At 38.2% G+C, this 20,772-nt stretch overlaps 5 protein-coding genes and 2 non-coding genes across 7 annotated transcripts; 5 read left to right on the forward strand and 2 right to left on the reverse strand.

The window, feature by feature from the left end:
* Positions 1 to 845: 845 nt before the first annotated feature.
* Positions 846 to 918, forward strand: TRNAV-UAC (transfer RNA valine (anticodon UAC)). The gene has a single exon. It is a non-coding gene; the product is annotated as a tRNA-Val (tRNA).
* A 2,423-nt stretch (positions 919 to 3,341) lies between these two features.
* Positions 3,342 to 3,414, forward strand: TRNAV-UAC (transfer RNA valine (anticodon UAC)). Its single transcript has one exon. It is a non-coding gene; the product is annotated as a tRNA-Val (tRNA).
* A 435-nt stretch (positions 3,415 to 3,849) lies between these two features.
* Positions 3,850 to 7,847, forward strand: LOC141602334 (BTB/POZ domain-containing protein At3g03510-like). Its single transcript, XM_074422631.1, has 5 exons — positions 3,850 to 3,958; positions 4,334 to 4,435; positions 4,555 to 4,624; positions 5,346 to 5,918; positions 6,759 to 7,847. Exons 2-5 carry the CDS (start codon positions 4,401 to 4,403, stop codon positions 7,680 to 7,682), a joined length of 1,602 nt encoding a protein of 533 aa, XP_074278732.1. The 5' UTR covers positions 3,850 to 3,958; positions 4,334 to 4,400; the 3' UTR covers positions 7,683 to 7,847.
* Positions 7,848 to 8,302: 455 nt separating this feature from the next.
* LOC141598661 (non-functional NADPH-dependent codeinone reductase 2-like) lies at positions 8,303 to 10,712 on the forward strand. The gene is made up of 5 exons (XM_074418375.1): positions 8,303 to 8,729; positions 9,171 to 9,414; positions 9,986 to 10,165; positions 10,257 to 10,487; positions 10,648 to 10,712. The coding sequence occupies exons 1-4, from the start codon at positions 8,419 to 8,421 to the stop codon at positions 10,479 to 10,481; spliced, it is 960 nt and encodes a 319-aa protein (XP_074274476.1). The 5' UTR covers positions 8,303 to 8,418; the 3' UTR covers positions 10,482 to 10,487; positions 10,648 to 10,712.
* Positions 10,713 to 10,780: 68 nt separating this feature from the next.
* On the reverse strand, positions 10,781 to 13,057 carry LOC141598659 (deoxymugineic acid synthase 1-A-like). The gene is made up of 4 exons (XM_074418373.1): positions 12,611 to 13,057; positions 12,004 to 12,247; positions 11,711 to 11,890; positions 10,781 to 11,182 (listed from the first exon to the last, which is right to left on the reverse strand). Exons 1-4 carry the CDS (start codon positions 12,952 to 12,954, stop codon positions 10,958 to 10,960), a joined length of 993 nt encoding a protein of 330 aa, XP_074274474.1. The 5' UTR covers positions 12,955 to 13,057; the 3' UTR covers positions 10,781 to 10,957.
* Positions 13,058 to 13,793: 736 nt separating this feature from the next.
* Positions 13,794 to 17,159, reverse strand: LOC141598660 (non-functional NADPH-dependent codeinone reductase 2-like). Its single transcript, XM_074418374.1, has 4 exons — positions 16,706 to 17,159; positions 15,029 to 15,272; positions 14,751 to 14,930; positions 13,794 to 14,243 (listed from the first exon to the last, which is right to left on the reverse strand). The coding sequence occupies exons 1-4, from the start codon at positions 17,035 to 17,037 to the stop codon at positions 14,019 to 14,021; spliced, it is 981 nt and encodes a 326-aa protein (XP_074274475.1). The 5' UTR covers positions 17,038 to 17,159; the 3' UTR covers positions 13,794 to 14,018.
* Positions 17,160 to 18,474: 1,315 nt separating this feature from the next.
* Positions 18,475 to 20,629, forward strand: LOC141598662 (non-functional NADPH-dependent codeinone reductase 2-like). The gene is made up of 4 exons (XM_074418376.1): positions 18,475 to 18,876; positions 19,283 to 19,526; positions 19,939 to 20,112; positions 20,226 to 20,629. The coding sequence occupies exons 1-4, from the start codon at positions 18,566 to 18,568 to the stop codon at positions 20,448 to 20,450; spliced, it is 954 nt and encodes a 317-aa protein (XP_074274477.1). The 5' UTR covers positions 18,475 to 18,565; the 3' UTR covers positions 20,451 to 20,629.
* Positions 20,630 to 20,772: the final 143 nt, after the last annotated feature.

The following is a 20,772-nucleotide window of genomic DNA, read 5'->3' on the forward strand; positions in this document are numbered from 1 at the left end:
AAGAAATTAATTCTTTGCACATCAACGGGTCCCACCATAACCTGAATTACCAGAAACAAAAAAAAAACAAAAAAAAAAAAAAAACTGTACAAATGACGTGGCGCATCCTGCATTCAGCATTGTCTTCTGAATTAATAAAGATAAAATTTGAAAATTAATAAATATATTGTGCATCATAATTTAGCATGGGGATTGAGATTAGGAAAATGAAAGGGCGCCACCATCTCATATGGGGTGAGTGGAGATCCTTTTAATTAAGAATGCATGTGAGAGGGTGACATCCAATTTGGGCGTCACCCGGTGGCGCCCTATCACTGTCCTTGAGATTATATGTCATCGGGTGACTTACTTGGTTTACGTGGTTTGCAGGCTATCATGTATATCCGAGGATTTACCCAGTGCACATTGTAAATAGTGGCTGCGGGTTCCCTCGTCACCAAAAAAAAAAAAACTAACTAACTATACATCTATACTTATATATTGCCCAAAAAAAATAAATCAAGATCTTAAAAAACAAAAGGTGAAAAAAATTGCAAAACTTTTTGTTTTTCTCTCTAATATTTCATCAAATTCCCATACTAGTTGAGCTTATATCTCTTCTATTTTTGTGTTTGATCTCGTGTTTTATTATTGCTTAAGACATCATCCATATTTTATAAAAGTTTTGGTATTTTATCTATTTCATTTGGTGAAAAATGAGAACAAAAAATGGGAATACAATAATTATTAAGCAACATTATAAATTTATAATATAGTGGTACAATTAAGAATTAAGGACCTTGATGTCTAGAATTGTCAGTTTTGTCAAAGTCAATTTATAACCTTTTACTAATAGTAACAACAAAGGAGCTGTGGTGTAGTGGTTATCACGTCTGCTTTACACGCAGTAGGTCCCCAGTTCGAGCCTGGGCAGCTTCATATTTTTTTTTTTGGTTTTTGACCCACCTGGGCCGCCATCTTACTTAGAGAGGCGTTTTTTTTATGGCCAATAATAAAAGGGTAATGCTAAATACAACCCACTGGGCCAATTTTGCAAATTCCGTAATACCATCACATAAATGACGGGTCCTTTACTCGATTCAAAATGGAAAAGTCTCGTGAATTCAATTATATCAGACCAAAAGAAGCCAATGCGACAGCAGGCCGACAACATAACAGGATCGTGTACTCCCTACAAAAGGCGACCAATTTTGCAATATTCTGTCGTACATAATATAGAATCACTGAAATTACGAGTACTTTACTCGATTCAAAATGGAAATATGTCCTGAATTCTATTATATTAGTCCATAAGAAGCCAATGTGACAGCATAACAGGAAAGAAAAACCGAAAAAACCACAAACCGTCTTACTAAAAACGAGAATAGTCTGTAACACTCGAAACACCAAAGAATCAATCTAAATCAATCTAAAACATACAGTAAAATCCGAGATGAATGAAATTACGACATCAATCAATTATCGGCCACTCGAACTAATTCCGCTCTTCATTCGCCCTTATCCACCTTAGTATCGCTTCACGTCGCCTCTCCGCCACTGCCCTCCTCTCCAGCAATCTTCTTCGAAGCAATTCTAGCCTCCTTTGTCCCCAATTGACTGCCACAGGATACAGCTGACGTGGATTGAAGAGGTAAATATAGTGGGCCCCTCAAAGAACCGGAAACACAGACATCAACAGTTTCCGCCATATTTCCTTCCACGACAGCAATTTCTTCTCGTTTCTTTCTTTCTTTTGATTCGTGTAGTCGAAAGTGGACCCCACACCGTGAGCGAAAGAATACTCGTCTTGGTATAAGTCTGGTCGAGTAATGCAAGACCCGTGAATGGCGATACTGCAAGAAACAGAACAATTGTAATTATTATTGCTGTTCTTGATCATGATTGAGAGATTGTAGTCAGGGAGAAGGGTTGGGAGACGAGTTGAGGCCGGAAATCGACATAATTCGGAAAATGAAAGACGAATTGGGACAATGTGGTAGATCGAGAAGAAGGAAGTATGAACGGAGTTCTTGAACGGTTTTCGTAACTGAAGATGATTGATTATTATGATATTGGTGGAAAATGAAGTCTTGATTGTATGAAACGGAGGAGTAATCGATGTATAAGAACGGTGATGGTGAAAAAATGGAGGAATTAATGGAGGTGGTGGAAGGGAGGAAGAGGGTGAAGTTACGAGGGAGAAGAGACGGGTTTTCAGAGAGAAGAGTGGCCCAGTTTTGGAAGTTTCCGGCAGAAATGATGGCGGAGATGATGGAGGTAATTTTGAGTGGGAGTGGGGAGACGGTGGTGGTGGTGGTGGTGGTGGTGGTGGTTGTTTGTTGGGGGTTTAGAAAGTACGAGACGGAAGCGGTAGTGGCGGTGGTGAGGAGGGTGAAGGAGATGAAGAAGACAGGGAGAAGAGAGTTGAATGCCATGAGAATTAGTTAAGTTTGTTGGTGAAGATATAACTGAATTTTGTTTTGTGGGGGTAATATATATAGAGGTTTCCCGCCTAGTGTATTTATGATGAGTGAAAAAACATGATAAATCTGTGTAAGACGGTTTTACACAAAATTATTGTAAAATTATCTGTACTCCATTATAAGAATAACCTCATTTTTTTGTCTCAATTTCTTCCTGGAAGGAGTTAACAAATTTTGAATAATTCGAAAAAGATTATAAAATAAAAAAAGTAAAAACAAAAAATTTACAACAAATAAAGTTATACTAATTCCTTTGTTCTTTCATTTTCTTTGCATTTGCTTTTTTGCTATCTCTAAAGTGGAACTTTGACCGTAACTTCCGACATGTAAACTGTTACCTCTTTTTTTGGTCGAACATAATATTTCATGAAAGATGGTGTGATGATAAATTAATATAGATATTTTAGTTTTAACATTAATATTATTTATATACTCCAGAATATTTAAGGTCAAAGTTTGAAAGCTAATAGCTTTGACCTCTAAAAAGCAAATTAGAAGAAAAATAGGAAAATAAATGGAGTATATACATGTCGAAATTCGGGTTAAATTCTATGTTAGAGGCTATTGTAGAAAATAGAAATAAATGGAAAACAAAAAAAAAAGAATGGGAGCGTTGGTTACTACTCCGTATAAGTTTTAGAACTATTCAGTGTTCATGGGTTGTCTCGTCCATTGAATCTAGCACATCTCGCCTCCAAAACAAGCGGTTATAGACAAGGGAATTTAAGAAATTACAAAAGCCCGACCTACTAACCCGCTTGTCTGTGTACCAAAAATTTATGGTAGAGACTGGTTCATGTCCGCCCGAAGCCAAGTAAATGGTAATTTTACGAAAGGTATTATAGCTAAAACTATTCTCAGCCTCAAGATAACAACAAAGGAGCTGTGGTGTAGTGGTTATCACGTCTGCTTTACACGCAGTAGGTCCCCAGTTCGAGCCTGGGCAGCTTCATGTTTTTTACTCCCTTTTTTAATCCCTCTTTTTATCCTTTCAACTAAGCTCGAGATAAAATAATTACTCCATACACTTATTTACGAAAAATATATTCCGTACTTTGAAAAACTCGGAGACGTAATTACTTTTTCCCATACGGAACTAAGCTTAGGATGGACATCTAGTCGGCTCGTTAAAGTGAGAGTATGGGCTCTAAATGTACACCGTAGAAATAATCAATAGAAATAAAATCAAACAAACTTAATAATATTTCTAAAATAAATATAATATTAAATAAATAAAATTTCAAACTTCAAACGCTAAAGAGTGGGTAAGTTAGTAGTCTAGTAACTAACCGTCCTAAATTCATGTTTAAAATAAGATTTTATTGCGGCACGTTTACCTCTTTTACCTCTTCTCCTTAATTTGAATTTTATCATTCTTTCTTTCTTTCTTTCTTTCTTCACTACTCTTTGTTCATGTTTTTTTTCGAGATTCCGTAAGGTAAGCAGTAGATCGGAAACGGTTGGCAGAAGAAAGTCGGTAGCATTCCTCTTTTAAGGTAACTGTCTGTCTTTACTTCTATGTTAAGAGTAAACCATATTCGACTAATTTAGTTCTCGATGCAGTTTTTATTTATAAATGTTGGTGTTCATAAATCATATTATGTATAGAGCACATTTTTGTGTGTGTATCCATGTTACATAGTTTTATTATAATTTACTACGAATTATAGGTTATTTTTTCCAAAAAATAGCGAGGATTATATTTTTTTTTCAAAAAAACTCGTCCGGGCTATGGCCTGATCAGTCTGTACTTAGCTTCATCTCTGTCGTGGATATATGCGTAACAACATTTGTAATATTATTTTCTAGAAGTTTAAAAGTTTTGCGATCGTTTTACAATATATACATATCATTTACATGGTTATTAGCAGGATTTTTGATTACAAGTGAAATAAAGATAATTGCGACGTGGAAGTGATCGAAATTGCTAGCTACGAGATGGCTCCGACCAAAGCCGGAGACACATCGTCTTGGTAAGTCAATCAAAATGTTGTCACGACTTCAATTTTTAGTATATTATGTCCATTTAAACGAATTTCATACGTTTATTTAATATATGTGAATTTGTTTATAATTCCGTTGTATTTTCCAGGGCTTCTAAGCGTTTTGTTCAACCAAATGTTCGCTTCACTGTCGCAACTGCTCCCCTCAAGTTAGACAAAGTAAGTAGTAATCGCGGATTTATTTAAGTCAAATTTGAGTCCAAAGTCCGGATGTAGGATTTGGACGCGGTCCAAATCCGACACATTTTATTGGAATATTAGTTTTCATTTGACTCGATTTATCTCATTTTTGTAGACTGTTCAATTTATTTGTTCTTTTCGGATTTATTACACCTTTTTACCAACAACTTTCTTATATATTAATACTTGTTTACTTTTAAGTTACTCCGTATCTTTAAGTTTTACTTCGGTTACCAAAATCGTTTTAATCTTTATTCTCGATTTAAATTCTAATTAAGTTTATAAAAGAAATCCGAATTTCGATTTTAAAACTTATGTTTACCTGGCTTTTCTATTTGTGTTATGTTTCACTCCCCTTTTGTTTTTCAATTTTTCTTTTCTATTTTTTCGCATTTTTAGGTTTGCGTTCACCCATGGACAGTTCTAAAGAATGATTCATATCAGCCGACCCCAAATCATTTGGGATTAAGCCTCTAATGTTGTTGTTGTTGTTGTTGTAACTGTTCAATTAATGATTTCGATTTCACTTAATTTTTTCTATTTTTTTACCTTTTTGAGGTGTACTTCACTCATGAACAGTTCTAAAGGATGATTCATGTCAGCCAACCCCAAATCATTTTGGGATTAAGGCTCTAGTGTTGTTGTTGTTGTTGTTGTTGTTGTTCAATTAATGATTTCGATTTCATTTAATTTTTTTCAGGGACTACTAGCAAAAAGATCAGCAAAAATAGCAGCAATACTAGAAGAAAACCCCTATGAAGATCTCACAACCTACTTCCAAACCCTAAAAGTCGAACCCGAAACCCTAGAACTAATAGCAAGATTTTGCCATGGACTTGAAGTTCATATGACAACCAACAACATAATCCCATTAATATGCCTTACACACAATCTCAAAATGACCGAGACTCATTCCCCTAACAACCTACTCGACACGGCCCTTCGTTTCTTAGAACAACGAATCTTGCCTAGCTGGGACGAGTCCATACGATCTCTTAGGGCTTCATCGACTCAAACTCTTGAGCAATGTATCGATATTGGGCTGTTTCAGGACTTCAGTTCAACCCTTACGGCTCATGCATTAGCCAATCCAAGTCTTTTGGCTAAACTGAATGTCGTCGAGGCTAATTGTAAAGCGGCGAATAATGGAACAAGGCGAAAGTTGTTTGGTGGTGTTGATCATTCTACTTGTGTTAATGGATCGTCTGAGGATTTGACTTCTTTGCCACTTCTTGTTTATGAACCCGTTATCAGCGTCATGGCGCGACAACAGGTGTGTAATATATACTTCCTCCGTTTCATTCATTTAAACTCATTTTCATCTATTCGATTTTTATTTATTTAGCTACATTTCTAATTCTAAATCTAGTAATTTTTAGTATGAAAATGATCATCTTACTTTTTCTTTCTTGTTTTGCTCTGGTGAGATCCTTTTTTTTTGGACTCAAACTCTCTAAATTGTACTAAAATAAATGGGATATTGTTTTCTAAGGTGTACCCTTCGTTTTTCACAAAAAAACTTTGACCGACAATAATTCTCTGTTACGAGTCCAGAAAACGGTAATTTTTTTTTCAAACCAATTATCTCGTCAAGGCCTTGAATTTAAAAAAAAAAATCACCGTTTTTTGAACTCGTAGCCGGTAGTTATGGTTGGTCAAAGCTTTTTTAACGAATAAACTTTGACCGACTATAATTCCCGACTACGAGTTCAGACGTCGGTGAATTCTTTTTCAAACGGAAAACCTCTTTAAGATGGTCAATTTGAAAAAAAAAATTATAGTATTCTGAACTTGTAGCCAAGAGTTATTGACATCAAAGTTTTTTTTGCAAGAAAAGAGGGGTACATCTTAAAAAATGTAAAAGTTAAGAGGTACACGAGAGAATATCCCAAAATAAATTAAACTTATAGAACCTGGCCTGAAGCGAAATGAACTGAACTAAAAGTATTAACTGAACTGAACTGAGCTGAAATTAAGCCTGAAAGAACATGTCTTAATCTGTGTTAAACCATAATGTGATGATATTCATAATTTGGGTTCAAAAACCGTCAGCATAGCCCTTTTTTATCCGTATTGAGACGTTTTTTTTTTTTTTTTTTTTTTTTTTTTTTAGGTACCACAAGATTACATAATGGCCTCCCTATTTCAATACCTCAAGAGTCATCAATCAGATAAAGAAGTAATTGAGGCCGTCGAAAGGCTTTTACCAAGTGAGAGTTACATTACTACCGCGCTATTGGTTGAACTGTACAGTTTGTCAGTTTCCTTGGGGGCAGACCCGGAATGTCTAACCGGGTTGGAAATTCGTATTGGGAAACAATTAGACCAAATTACCCTTAAGGATCTCCTTGCCTTAGACCTCGGAGTTGACAACTTGAAGCAGATTTTGAAGGGCTTTTATGGAAATTACAATGGTAGTACTAATAGTGGATTAGTTGTTGTTTCGGAACTAATGGAGCTATATTTGATAGAAATCGCTAAGGAAATCGACTTGGATTCGAGTATTTTTACTGAAGTCGCGGAATTGGTAATTCCCGCTACTTTAGCAAGTAACCGTTGTAATGACGCGATTTACCGTGCTGTGGACGTCTACTTGGACAATCATAGGGAGTTAAGTGACGAAGAAAAGGAAGAGATTTGTCGCGTTATAGATTTTGAGAAAATGTCGAAACAAGCGTGTGGACACGCGACACAGAACCAAAGGTTGCCTTTACGTGTTGTAGTACGCGCCCTGTTTGTTTCCCATTTGCAACTTAGGGATGATATTATTAAAGCTGTGGGACCGAGCTGTAATAATAGTAATGTCGAGGAGGAGGAAGATGGTGGCGAGATTAAGGTGGTGGAGGATGACGGGTGGGGTGACGAGAGACGAGAAATAATTGATGGAGAACATAAGAGGAGTTGTTGTGGGAAGAGTGGTAAGAAGAAGGGGAGTTTGTGGAAGGAAGTTAAGAGGAAGTTTGGATGTATTAGTAGTAATAGTTATGAAAGTGTTTGTGATTGTAATTGTCAAGTTAAGAAGAGAAAGAAGTCCTAAGCAATTTTGGTTTTACTAGACGGTTTCAGATGATGATTCATTTCAGCTGATCCCGAATCATTTTCAAACTAAGATTTTGATGTTGTTGTAGGTTTGATTGTTGGATTATGATTGTTTCAATAACATCCTTTAATTTCATTTTGATGAATCGATTTGTCATTATTATACCGAATCATTTTGATGATTGGTTTTACTAGACGGTTTCAGATGATGATTTATGTTAGCCGACTCTAAATCATTTTGGGACTAAGGCTTTGATGATGATGATGTTGTTCTAGGTAGGTTTGATTGTTGGATTATTGTTTCAATAACATCCTTTCATTTCGATGAATCGATTTGTCATTATTATACGCTTTGGTTTCTTTGAACGTCGATTCTTTTTTCTTCGCCAATTCATGTAAGTCGATCCCAATTTTTTTTCTTTTCTAAGCATGTTAGTCGCTTAAGCATTTGTAATAACAGCATTATCCAAGTGCCTTAATGGCTCTCGCAAATTACGGAAAAGTGACCGTCTCTTTGAGTTGTTACAATAGCAATAATTACACGAGAACAAACAAATTACGTTAAGGACCACATGTATGGAGGAAGATTTAAAATGTGAATCAAATGAATGACAATTTCGTAGTCATGCTTTTGGCATGAAGTCCTGCATCAGTTACGGCAAAAACGCACCGTTTTATATATACAAGCAAAATCAACGTTCAATTCACTCATCATTCATCAATAACATAAATCAATGACGATTCCAAGAATTCCGTTAAGCAATAGTAGCGGAAGCATACCGGTCTTAGGCTTTGGCACAGCAACTGACCCGCCTGTCTCAGCCGAGACAACAAAAGCCGCTGTTTTAACCGCTATTAAGCTTGGGTATCGACATTTTGACACCGCTTGCCTTTACTACACTGAGGAACCACTTGGTGAAGCGATTGCTCAAGCTCTCGAGGATCGCTTGATTGACTCTCGCGATGAGCTCTTCGTCACTTCCAAGCTATGGTGTAGCGATGCACACAAGGAGGCCGTGGTGCCCGCGTTGAAAACAAGTTTGAGGTATTACAATTGTTAGAATTCATGTTAAATTTGCGTCTAGCCGTCTAGATACTGGAAAAAACAGGATTTGCAGACTATCATGTATACTTGAAAATTAAAACATTAGATTTTTTGCATCACTATAAGATAATATGACTAAAACTATACTCCCTCCGACTCCCCGAGTCAAGCTTATTCACCTATTTAACATAGAGGTGGCCAAAATACGGGCTTGGGTCGGACATGGGCCGGGCTGACATTAAATTTCTGGTCCACGGACAAGCGGGTTAGCGGGTTTGGGACGGGTTAGTGGGCTGGGCCTTTGTATTTTTCTAATAATCCTTTGTCCGTGTCCGCTTATTTAGCGGACGGGATGGGCCGGGTTAAATGGACGGGACGACTCATGAACAGCTCTGAATTTTAACAGCACGCGATTTTTAAGATGACACTTCGGCCATACAGGAAGCTGAATTTGGAGTACATAGACTTGTATTTGATACACTGGCCAGTAAGCTCAAAGGCAGGGGTTTACGAGTACCCGATTAAGAAGGAAGATTTCATGGCAATGGATTACAAGTCAGTTTGGGAAGCCATGGAAGAATGCAAGAAGCTTGGATTGACAAAGGCCATTGGAGTTAGCAATTTTTCGCGGAAGAAGTTGGCTGATGTCCTTGCAGTTGCTACTATACCTCCTGCTGTCAATCAAGTAAGAGTCTTTTACCCATACAAATGAACCCGAAATCACGAAATGTATTTATCTGAAGTCGACCAGTCTGAAAATGACCCGATCATAGATAAACCAATTGACTCGATAATGATTTGCTCTGAAATTATACCTGAACACGACGTTGTACGTAGGGCTGGCACCGGTCCAAAACCGGAATCGACAAAAATCATGGACCGGAACGGACCGGTTGGGTAGGAATTTATCATTACATGTCCACTTTTTCAAATTCCGGTCCATTGGACCGGATCGGACCGGTTGGACCAGATTAAAAATATAAGTTTAAGAAAAAAATGCAAATAACAATAATTCCGGGCATTCCGGTCCAAACCGGTCCGGACCGGAAAATACTGGTCCCGGACCGGAAACCGGAATGTTAGAAAATGGTGGACCGGAGACCGGACCGTAATTTTTAATACCGGTTCTGGTCCACTAGATTCCGGTCCAGACCGGTCCATTTTTCTGGTCCGGACCGAATTATGCCCAGCCCTAGCTGTACTTGTGATATTGGGACAATATACGAAACTAATAAGATTAATTGGAACTGTGGAAGGTGGAGGTGAACCCGTCATGGCAACAGAAAGAGATGATAGAATACTGCAAGTCGAAAAACGTTGTTGTGACAGCGTACGCGCCCTTAGGCGCAATAGGTACATTCTATGGGAGCAACAAAGTCATGGAATCCACTGTTCTCAAACAAATTGCCTCCCTAAAACACAAATCTGTGGCACAGGTACTAAAAACTTTTTAAATGTTATTGAATCGTATAAAAAGGCCGTTTTTCTGTGATCGAGACCTCACATAAGGTACATCCGCCAATGCAGATCTGTCTGAGATGGGCTCTAGAACAAGGAATTGCGGTGGTAGTGAAAAGTTTCAACCAGGAGAGAATGATGCAAAATTTCGACATTTTCGACTGGGAATTAAGCTCTGAGGATCATGAAATGATCAAAACAATCCCTCAGAGTAGAGTGTGTCAAGGAATAGACTATACTTCATGTTATGGTCCTTTCACTAACATTTCGGAACTCTGGGATGGAGAGGTCTAACTACGAGTAATCGGAAAATGTAGCATAATATTAATCAATCCAATTAGTCTTGCTTATAACCGTTGTAAATTATAACGGAGGGGTGTATCACCCTATCACCCCGAAAAAAGGTGTTAGTTGGGTTGGATTTATACCTCCATTGTAAATAATAACGGATATAAACAAGAATTTGTGTAATCAAACAGTCAATATTTATAGAAACAATACTTTGATAATCATATATGGAATTTCGCTCCGCCAGTTCGGTTTGTATTATGTTTGCTGGACACCATTTTCGATTACTAAATTTCATATTAGTAATCGGAAAATGTGTAGCATAATATTGATGAACTCAATGACAGTGCAAGACAAATTGTGCTAGAAAAGCATATACTCCTTCTGTTCCGATCATTTGTTTACCTTTGATTAAAATACCACTCACAAAGAAAAAGAGAAAAAGAGGTAAGCAAATGAATGAGACGGAGGGAATAATCAATTTAAAGTTCACCATCCCAGAGTTCTTCAATTGACTTGAAAGGCCCTTTCTTACACACATTAAACCAACCAGTAGCTCCTCTACTCTGAGGAATTCCCTTGATTTTCTCATGATCTTCTTCAGTTAGATTCCAGTCGAATATCTCGAGGTTTTCTTTCATTCGCTCTTCATTGTAACTCTTCACCACAACCGCGATTCCTTGCTCATATGCCCATCTCAAGCATACCTGTTAGTTTAAGAGAACAGTCAGGAAACAAAATAATTGGTCTACTGCCTACCAAAATCTATGTTACTCAGACTCGGGTGCTGGTGCTAGATTCAATACATGTCCAAGTGTCGGTCATCGGAGTTCTCTTCAAAACGGAAGTTCAACTATAAGTTATAAAGGGTACATTCTTAAAGTTAAATATAAATGTTTGAGATAACAGGGTTCAGTGGTGGAGCGAGGGGGGCTAGCAGGGGCGCCCGCCCCCCCTGACATTTGAAAATTTCGAAATTTATAGTTAAAATTTTCAATTTTTTCCAAGGTTGCCTTATAGTATAACCACTTCGCCCCCGCTGAAATTTTTCGCCCCCGCTGGTCTAAAATCCTGGCTCCCCTACTGACAGGGTTGGTTTCAAACTCATAAGTGTCGTGTCGAACATGAGTATGGCTTTAAAAGCGAAGTTCGAGTCACAAATAACCCATCCCTTTTGGAAAAATCAATTAACCTGTCAATTATAAACTATGAACTCGAGTCTAAAAGGCTTTTACCTGAGGGATGGACTTCCTTTTGGACCCTGCAATTTCCTGCAGTACATCGGATTCCAATATCTTGTTACTGCCATAGACGGTACCCACAGCTCCCAACGGAGAATAAGCCGTTACCAAAATTCCATTTGCTTTGCACAAATCAATCAGTTTCCCTTGTTGCCAAAATGGGTTTACCTCCACCTACAAGTTCCAAAATCCAAACACACAGACTTACAGTTTAAGTGAGATGTCCTGCAATACTTTGTAACTAAGAACATCTTCTGAAAATAAGATATCAGTTCGTAAGTCGTAACCTGATTAATAGCAGGTGGGATTTTAGCAAATGAGAGGAGTTCTTTCAGCTTTTTACAGGAAAAGTTGCTGACTCCAATACACTTAGCAAGGCCAAGCTTCTGGCATTCTTCCATAGCTCCCCAAACTCCCTCATAATCTATAGGTAGGAAATCATCTTCCTTAATTGGAAAATCATACTTATCCCGAGTGCAACTCAGTGGCCAGTGAATCAAAAATAGATCAATCCATTCCATCTGCAAATTCCTGAATAACCCGTAATAAAACAGTAAGACGGTGTTACAATAAGTTAGCGTGAGCTTGATTTAAACTTTATAGTAAAGGCGTCATTAAGACTGATAAAATGGTTTACTAAATAAAAAAGGATAACTTCCGAGGACAAAATGTTCACTAGCACTATGAAAATGGAAACTAACAAAAAGGGTCATCATCGGCATTTGAAGTTTTACTTGGAGCATATAAAGTGTCGCTTTTATTTCAGAGACCGTTTCATACAACAATAATCTACTAGGCATTCAAGTCCCACATGTTATAATCGTACGCTAGATGAACGTATGACCATTTACGAAGGCAAAAACAATACTACAAAAAAAAAACATAGTATCTTACCTAAGGGTCTTTTTGAGGGCGGGAACGACAAGGTCAGGATGGGTATGACCACACCACAGCTTAGAAGTAATGAAGAGTTCATCTCTGGATTGGATAAGCCCTAAACTCAAGGCCTCTTGAACTGCCTCTCCGATGGGTTCCTCGGACTCATATCTATGGGCTGTGTCAAAGTGGCGGTACCCCACTTCTATGGCCTGGATAACTGCTGACTTAATTTGTGGACCGGGTACAGGTGGGTACACTCCTGTGCCAAATCCCAAGACAGGGATTTGTCGGCCTCCATGGCTGAGTTCAGCTCTTGGAATCTCGAGTTGCCTAGATGGTAAGGTCTTATTGGTTGACATACTAGTTAGAGGGTTTGTGTTACGACTCAAGTGAAATTCTACGGTTTCAAAAAGACAGTAAGATACGAGTAATTTATAAGGATCATCAAGATGGATTTGTTAGGATAAAAGGAGGAAAGTTTGAGTATAATAATACCTGGATACTTTTCGATTGGTAGATGACAAAAATGGTGAGGTGATCAACTATGGAGCATCAATTATCAAACATTATCAACAGATCAGATAACAACAAGGGTCTTCAACAACTCCTGATAATGTCTCATAATTAACAAGGTATTATTAAACATTATATACTTAGTTAAAGATAATATGTACTTACCCTTTGAGATTCTCTAAAGACTTGAGCCAGTGAAATCGACTGCTCGACTCTCAATCAGTCTCTTTCACATCAGTTCAATGGCTCCGGTGATCATCTGCTGAGAGCTGACCGTCATGTCTGTGTTGGCGAGGCCCAACATACATCCATCCATGGAATGTCAACCAATCTTCGACCAATTTCTCTGCTGGACCTGATACAGACGGGTCTGATATGGAACGTAAAATTTTAAACCTATATCCACAAAAGTTAGCGAAGTTCCACGGTAATGTTGAACTTTATGCTGATGGATTCGGATCTAGCTCTGAGATCCTCTGACCAGCGAAACCTTGTCGGAACTAAATCTAGGATGAATTTCACATATCTGAATATGAAAACAATGTGATTCCCAATGAGCGTAGTAATCCGAAGACACGAGTATTACCTTGGAAAGGTTTCTAAAAAGTACAAATTGCTATGCAGATATAAAATACCAATGATTAAACCATCAGAAAATTAAAACAGTGGTCTTGAACAACTCTTAGTGTCATTGTCACCGTGTCACGTAGAATGGAAATAAACAATCAAATATTCCGACTCAACAAATAAGGTACAAACTTATGAAAACAGAATATAGCAGTAACTTGATTAGGTCAGTGATAAGGACTCCCTGACACTCAATTAGACTCCTTCCATGGCATGATCTAGTTAAGGTTAACAACCTCGCGAATTGTAGTACATAGCGGTAGGGACTAGTGTATGCTCTTACTTAAATTTCCCCGTCCCAGAGTTCTTCAAGGGTCTTAAAAGGCCCTTTGTTTGATAAATAAGGCCAACCAGTGACCCCTCTACTCTGAGGAATTCCCTGTATTTTCTCGTGATCCTCTTCACTCAACTCCCAGTCAAATATAGTAAGGTTTTCTATCATTCTCTCTCTGTTGAAGCTTTTCACTACCACTGCAATGCCTTGTTCGTATGCCCATCTTAAGCAGACCTGCGAATATTTGAGAATATTGGGCATAAGCAACAAAGCTGAGGTGAGAGTCTCGGTGTTTGGGTAAGTTCAGTAATTAGGCTCTACAACATATAATTTCAGTAGACCTTTCATGAATGTCATTCGGGTTGGTAGTAGATCGAGTAATTTTGGGTCAGGGTCATTCCGGATGTTATATAGGTTCTAGTCAAGCCATTTTGGATGTTAGTCTGTGCCGGGTTTTCTGGAATCATGTTTGAACTTAGTCATAACTCCTACCGGCACTTTTAGATCAGGTCATTGAGGTCGGGTGGCATCGAATCAGATGAATAACGGCTCCATCAAAATTCAGGTAACCTATAGGATTGAATCAGGTCTATTCCAGTTCCATGTCAGGGTCAATTAGGACTACTTCCAACTTTCCAAGTGATACGAAATGTTACCAGAAGGATGCAAAACCCAGAGATACGCACAAATACAGTATACACTGCAGTTTATACAGAAGAATTCGAGGTAAAAATTAATCACCTGGGGAATTGATTTCCCTTTGGACTTGGCTATTTCTTGGAGCACTTCGCTTTCCAATACCCGATTGCTGCCATAGAACGTACCAATGGCTCCTAATGGAGAATAAGCTGTCACCAAAATCCCATTTTCTTTGCACAAGTCTATCAGCTTCTTCTGTTGCCAAAATGGGTTCACTTCTACCTTCAATTTTCCAATTTCCGATAAACTTCTGTCAGATAACTGCAAACTACGAACGACAAACTACAAATAAAGCATTTAACAGATAGTAATAAACGTACTTGATTAACGGCAGGTGGGATTTTAGAAACTGCCAGAAGATCTTTCAGCTTCTTGCAGGAAAAATTGCTGACTCCAATAGACTTAGCAAGGCCAAGCTTTTGACATTCTTCCATAGCACGCCAAACGCCTTCAAAATCCATAGGTAAGAAATCATCTTCCTTGATCGGAAAATCGTACTTTCCAGGTTGACAGCTAAGTGGCCAGTGTATCAAATACAAATCAATATATTCCATCTTCAAGTTCCTACATTAACCCAAGCACACAATTACACTTCTTTCAGTAACAAGTCCATCTAAGAGATTACGACAACTCTCTAAGGGTCCGTTTGGATACAATTTTAGGAGGGAAGGGGAGGGGAGGGGGAGTGAGGGGAGGTGAAGGGAGGGGAGAGAAGGGGAGGGCAAATGGGATGTGGATGTTTGGAGAACAAAAATTATGAAGGGAAATGGAAGGGGGGGGAAGGAGGGAGATGAAGAATGGATGGAGGATTGAAGGATGCTAGTGATATAATTAGAGGTTCAAATAATGTTTTCTTTCCAAATCTTGTCACCATTGGAAAGATTATAGTTTGTTACATAGGAGAAAAATAAGTCCTCTCATTTCTCTCCCCCTCCATTTCCTTTCTCCCATATTTTTTATCCAAACAAAGTAAATTAAATCCCTCCCTTTCCCTCCCCTCCCTTTCTCTCCAATTCCTTCAATCCAAACGGACCCTAAGAGACTTTAATCGGATTTTAGCGTCTTCATGAGCTCGCTTCTTTTTCAACTAGGATTCTAGGAATGTCATTAAGTCGAGACAACTTGTAACCAAACTAACAGTAACATTATATTGAGCCAATTCTTAAATGTTGAGCATTCTAGATGTCAAATATATAGCTTAGATGGTAAAGTCATTGATTAGTAATGTTTGTCAACAACGGTGAACATGATATGAAACCTTCACACCAAAATCATCCTTGTGACTACCTTTACGCGCATCATTTCATATTTTTTATTCCAAAAAGGTCTTAACAACAAAGGTACTTCGTATAATGCAATTTAAACTAGAGCCTATCGAAGCTACCATTTAAAGGGTCTGAACAACAAAGGGTAACAAGGATTTGAACTTGTAACCTACCTATTATTTAAACTGTCCTAACCACTAAACTAGTACCTAGATTGTCCTTACAAAAGTCGACTAAAGCCTTATTCTTTTGGACTTAATTTCAATTACTATAAATTTGGTTCAGTTTAAGACCCCTATACCAATAAAGTATAAACTGAGTTCAGTTTTACTCTTCAATTTTGTTCAGTACCGTTTTGATCCAAACGAACAGGGCTAGAGTAACACAGCTCAATTAAAGTTCAAAGTCAAACCTAACCATTTTATTTCACCAACTCGATTAAATTTCAACTCATTTCAATTCAGTTCAACTTCATTCATTTCGGCACAACTCAACTCCACTCAAATAAACTCTTACTTCAGCTCAAGCCGAAAATAACTAGGCCCAACAAAATTTCAAGCTTGACTAATATTTATACATAACAAATTCTCCCCACTATCCTTAAGTCAATAGTTTAAACCCCGACCGGGCTACCCTTGTTATTTACTCCAAAATCCGCTACTCGGCACTATCCAATTACCAAAATAAAATCAAAACACGTAAATAAAATAAGTAAACAAATGATCGTTATACCGAAGAGTCTTAGCAAGTGCATCAACAACAAGGTCAGGATGAGCATCACCGCACCAAAGCTTAGAAGTAATAAACAGTTCATCTCTAGATTGAATCAGGCCCGTACTCAATGCTTCTTGGACCGCTTCACCAATGGGCTTCTCAGATCGATACTTATGGGCCGTATCGAAATGTCGAAAGCCCACTTCAATAGCCCGAATAACTGCTGATTTGATTTCGTCATCGGGTACGGGTGGGTCAACTGCTGTGCCTAACCCGATTACTGGGATTTGGATTAATTCATTGTTGAGTTTGACTCGTGGTGCGCTGAGTTGACTCGGTGTGGTTGACATTGTTGGCTGAGTCAACTCGGGTTAGTTTGAGTCTGAGATAAGTTTTTGGTTCAAGAGTTCAAGACATTCATTAATGGTGTGATTAGGAAAAGAAGATGCTTCATTTTGGTGGAAGAACAAACAAAGGAATCAAATCTAAGAGATTTTAATTTAAATTTTTCAGAAATTATTGTTTAAGTCGGCAAATGACCCTACCCGATTAACACGATTCATACCCGAACCAACACTCGAACCGAGTACTCGAGTTTAACATGTAATCCAAATTGACCTGATTAATGACTTGACTCGAATGTTTATTGTTGAATAGAGTTTATTATTCCTAATTATTAAATAGCTTGATAATAACAGATTCGAAATTGACTAGAACCCAAATTATCCCAAACATTGGAAACTGAAAATGACCTGCCCCGAATCGCACCTGACTAGTTTGCCAGGTTTAGTAATGGTAAAACAAATACAAATAGATACAGAGTATATCATATGATAAAGGTAGCTGACAAGTACTAGCAAAAGACTTATCTTGTTATCATCAGGTGGTAATATTTGGATTCTTTTTATCGTGAAAATGGATATTGTCTTCTTAGCAAGACTGGATAGTAAAGGCAATTTAATGGATAGACCCCTCCTAAGTTTGGTTTTTTCATTCGCAAGAGTCAGGAATCGATCCCCTAACCACTTGTTTAAGAGATGAGAGCTCCTACCACTCACACCAACCAACTTTACCGACATGTGACCAAAAAAAACAATAGGCCAACATGAAACATGTTACAATAGGCCATATCACACACAGAGTCCTAGATCTAGCGAGACAGAGCAATATGAAAACCAGTACAAGTTACAATTTACAATTTACCTAAAGTAGACCCATACAATAAAGATAAACTTGAACTAAGATACGAAAGTTAAGGGCACTCATTTTGTGATCAGAGATTCGATCTCTAACTCTCTTGTGAATGAGAAAATCAAACTTAAAATTGGTCTATCCATTTACACTATATAGACAAGAAAATATATCGTCAATATATTTCACTCAAATTTTGTCCGACAACAAAGGACACGGTACACGGAATGAACCAATAATTTTTCAATACACTACATTACATACATTATCACAAATTCTCATTTCAGACGGCCTATTCCGTCTAAAGGCTTCACCCGAGCCTTATGTCACCATTTTTATAGTCAGATGTGACCATTTTTAAAAATGGTCACATAAAGCCCATGCCCGTCTAAAGCCTTCAGACGAAATAGACCGTCTAAAATGAAACCTACTAATACATTATAGTCACTACTCACTACTCAGTAGACTTGTAAGAATTGGACGTCGGTCCCTAATCATTCTCATACTCCCATAATGCTAGTCACATTCAGTCCTTCAAAACGTGGCACCTGCCTTACACAAAATAACAAAAGACCCACAAACTTTCAATTCAATCAATAATAAAGACACTTCCTTTAGCACTAATGCACTAGTCACATACTCACAAGTCACAACCTCACAAATTGACAAACCTCCAGAAAAACAAGTATGGCAATCCCAACCATAAGACTGAACCATGGTGGTGTGTCAATGCCAGTATTGGGCCTTGGCATGGCACCGAACCCAGCGGTGCCAGACGAGGTGACGAAAAACGCGGTGTTGGAGGCGGTGGAGGTGGGTTACAGGCATTTTGATACAGCTACCATTTACTTCACTGAAAATGCTCTTGGTGAAGGTATTTCAGAGGTGCTTAACCGCGGTATGGTTGGTTCAAGAGAGGAGCTTTTCATTACTTCTAAGCTTTGGTGTAGTGATGGGCATGCTGATCTTATTGTTCCTGCACTTAAAACCAGTTTACAGTAAGTCCCTGTTTTCTGTAAATGCAAATTCTTATTTAAGACGTGTGTATCCGTCTTAAGCAAATAATATTAGTAAGACAAACAGAATGCATAGGGAAAAGTAAAAGATTTGTCCTATATACCCCGTTTTAATGTTGAGATGGATAACTCCGTCATAAGACTAACTGGTAAATATAGCATTTTGTTTTTTTAATCAGTGATGTTTTAGTCATGGAAAGACCGAGTCCTCAGTGATCATAGAGTATAGTGATCACAAATAATAGACAAAAGAGGAAAGATTTCGAGTAAGAACTTTAAATATGGACAACCCGAAAAAGAAAGAATGAATAGTACAAACGATATACGGATCTCACATACAAGTGTTATTTTAAGGGTTTGAGTTGAGTGTGTTTATGTGAAAAAATAGGAATCTGAAGTTGGAGTACCTGGATTTGTACCTCATACATTGGCCTGTAAGCGGGAAGCCGATGCCACCAGCTTATCCTATCCAACCTGAAGACTTTCGTCCTTTCGACTACAAGGGTGTGTGGGCTGCTATGGAAGAGTGCCAAAAACTCGGCCTCACTAAAGCGATTGGTGTCAGCAATTTTACCCGTAAGAAGCTGGAACTACTTCTAGCTACTGCCACCATCCCACCTGCTGTCAATCAGGTCAGTCCTCAACATTTGCAACAAAACTTGAACATTAGTATACAAATTTTCTAAGCTTAGTAAGGCTGATGCAAAAAACATTTAACATTTATCAGGTCATTTGGGTACGGGTCATTTCAGTTCGGATGAGTACAGTTCGCGACATCTGGTCAGTAGAGTCCAAGTGGGTCATTTCCTGTCATTTACCGTCAATTTGAAATGGGTCATTTTCGGGTCAGTCATTGCTCTCACTAGCAAAGTTCGGCCCTGCTATATCAGTTCAATCAGGGCTTAGCTCACAGTTCAGGTTTTGGTCAGTTTTGTGAGGTCTAGGTACACATAACAAAGTAGCATACACAACAAATGACTCGACTTATGTAACTTCCGAAATGAATATTGAGAAAATTGGTGACCTTTGAGCTGAATCTTGAAGGTGGAGGTTAACCCAACATGGCAACAAAAGGAGCTGATAGAATTCTGTAAGACAAAAGGAATTGTGGTGACAGCATATTCGCCACTGGGAGGCCCCTTAGGCGGACATAATGGTGTGATGGAGTCAAATTTGCTTAAGGAAATTGCAAATGCGAAAGGAAAGACAGTTGCTCAGGTTATCTTTCATTCTATCACTTCTTTTTATTGCCCTTTTCATTGTTCTTACTTAGGAATATACTACTAAATATCGAATAAGAAATGGAATGAAACATGATTGGTGCCGGGCAGGTTGCACTAAGGTGGGCGTATGAGCAAGGAATCACAGTGGTGGTGAAGAGTTTCAACAAGGACAGGATGAAACAGAACCTTGAGATCTTCGACTGGGAACTAACTCCAGAGGATCACGAGAAGATTAGTACCATTCCTCAAGCAAGAACATGCTCGGGATTGGATTACACTTCACCATTTGGACCTTTCCGAACAGTTGAGGAGCTTTGGGATGGAGAGGCTTAGTAATAATTCCTAAAGATTTTCCTGAGTTTGTAAGACTTGGTGCCTATTGTGATCTTTAGAATCCTAATAATCAATGAACTTTAAGCAGAATTTTGACTATGTAATTCTGTGTTCCTAATATTATGTAATAAGGAATGAACAAATTGCCTTGCTGAAAGCCAGAAGTCAGAAGTCAGAACAAATTGCCTTGCTGAAAGCCAGAAGTCAGAAGTCAGAACCCTACATTTTTTTGCCTTTTCTTCCTAAATTTTCATTGACGACCATTTTTGCATCGTCACTAGAAAGCGCCGAATTTACAAACACCTTACGGTGCTCTGTTAAG

This window comes from Silene latifolia, chromosome 9 (genome assembly GCF_048544455.1).
Source record: "Silene latifolia isolate original U9 population chromosome 9, ASM4854445v1, whole genome shotgun sequence".
In the NCBI taxonomy this organism is placed as follows: Eukaryota; Viridiplantae; Streptophyta; class Magnoliopsida; order Caryophyllales; family Caryophyllaceae; genus Silene; species Silene latifolia.

Bases quoted from the DNA above. Each gene is read 5' to 3' on its own strand.
- LOC141602334 (XM_074422631.1), top strand. From the start codon at position 4,401: ATGGCTCCGACCAAAGCCGGAGACACATCGTCTTG. The intron at 4,436-4,554 runs GTAAGTCAATCA...TGTATTTTCCAG, and splicing joins GCCGGAGACACATCGTCTTG to GGCTTCTAAGCGTTTTGTTC. The intron at 5,919-6,758 runs GTGTGTAATATA...TTTTTTTTTTAG, and splicing joins GCGTCATGGCGCGACAACAG to GTACCACAAGATTACATAAT.
- LOC141598661 (XM_074418375.1), top strand. From the start codon at position 8,419: ATGACGATTCCAAGAATTCCGTTAAGCAATAGTAGCGGAAGCATACCG. The intron at 9,415-9,985 runs GTAAGAGTCTTT...GAACTGTGGAAG, and splicing joins TACCTCCTGCTGTCAATCAA to GTGGAGGTGAACCCGTCATG. The intron at 10,166-10,256 runs GTACTAAAAACT...CCGCCAATGCAG, and splicing joins AACACAAATCTGTGGCACAG to ATCTGTCTGAGATGGGCTCT.
- LOC141598659 (XM_074418373.1), bottom strand. From the start codon at position 12,954: ATGTCAACCAATAAGACCTTACCATCTAGGCAACTCGAGATTCCAAGA. The intron at 12,248-12,610 runs GTAAGATACTAT...CGGGTTATTCAG, and splicing joins GCCCTCAAAAAGACCCTTAG to GAATTTGCAGATGGAATGGA. The intron at 11,183-11,710 runs GTAAAAGCCTTT...TTAAACTAACAG, and splicing joins AAAGGAAGTCCATCCCTCAG to GTATGCTTGAGATGGGCATA.
- LOC141598660 (XM_074418374.1), bottom strand. From the start codon at position 17,037: ATGTCAACCACACCGAGTCAACTCAGCGCACCACGAGTCAAACTCAAC. The intron at 15,273-16,705 runs GTATAACGATCA...GGGTTAATGTAG, and splicing joins GCACTTGCTAAGACTCTTCG to GAACTTGAAGATGGAATATA. The intron at 14,931-15,028 runs GTACGTTTATTA...GGAAAATTGAAG, and splicing joins TCCCACCTGCCGTTAATCAA to GTAGAAGTGAACCCATTTTG.
- LOC141598662 (XM_074418376.1), top strand. From the start codon at position 18,566: ATGGCAATCCCAACCATAAGACTGAACCATGGTGGTGTGTCAATGCCA. The intron at 18,877-19,282 runs GTAAGTCCCTGT...GTGAAAAAATAG, and splicing joins GCACTTAAAACCAGTTTACA to GAATCTGAAGTTGGAGTACC. The intron at 20,113-20,225 runs GTTATCTTTCAT...GGTGCCGGGCAG, and splicing joins AAGGAAAGACAGTTGCTCAG to GTTGCACTAAGGTGGGCGTA.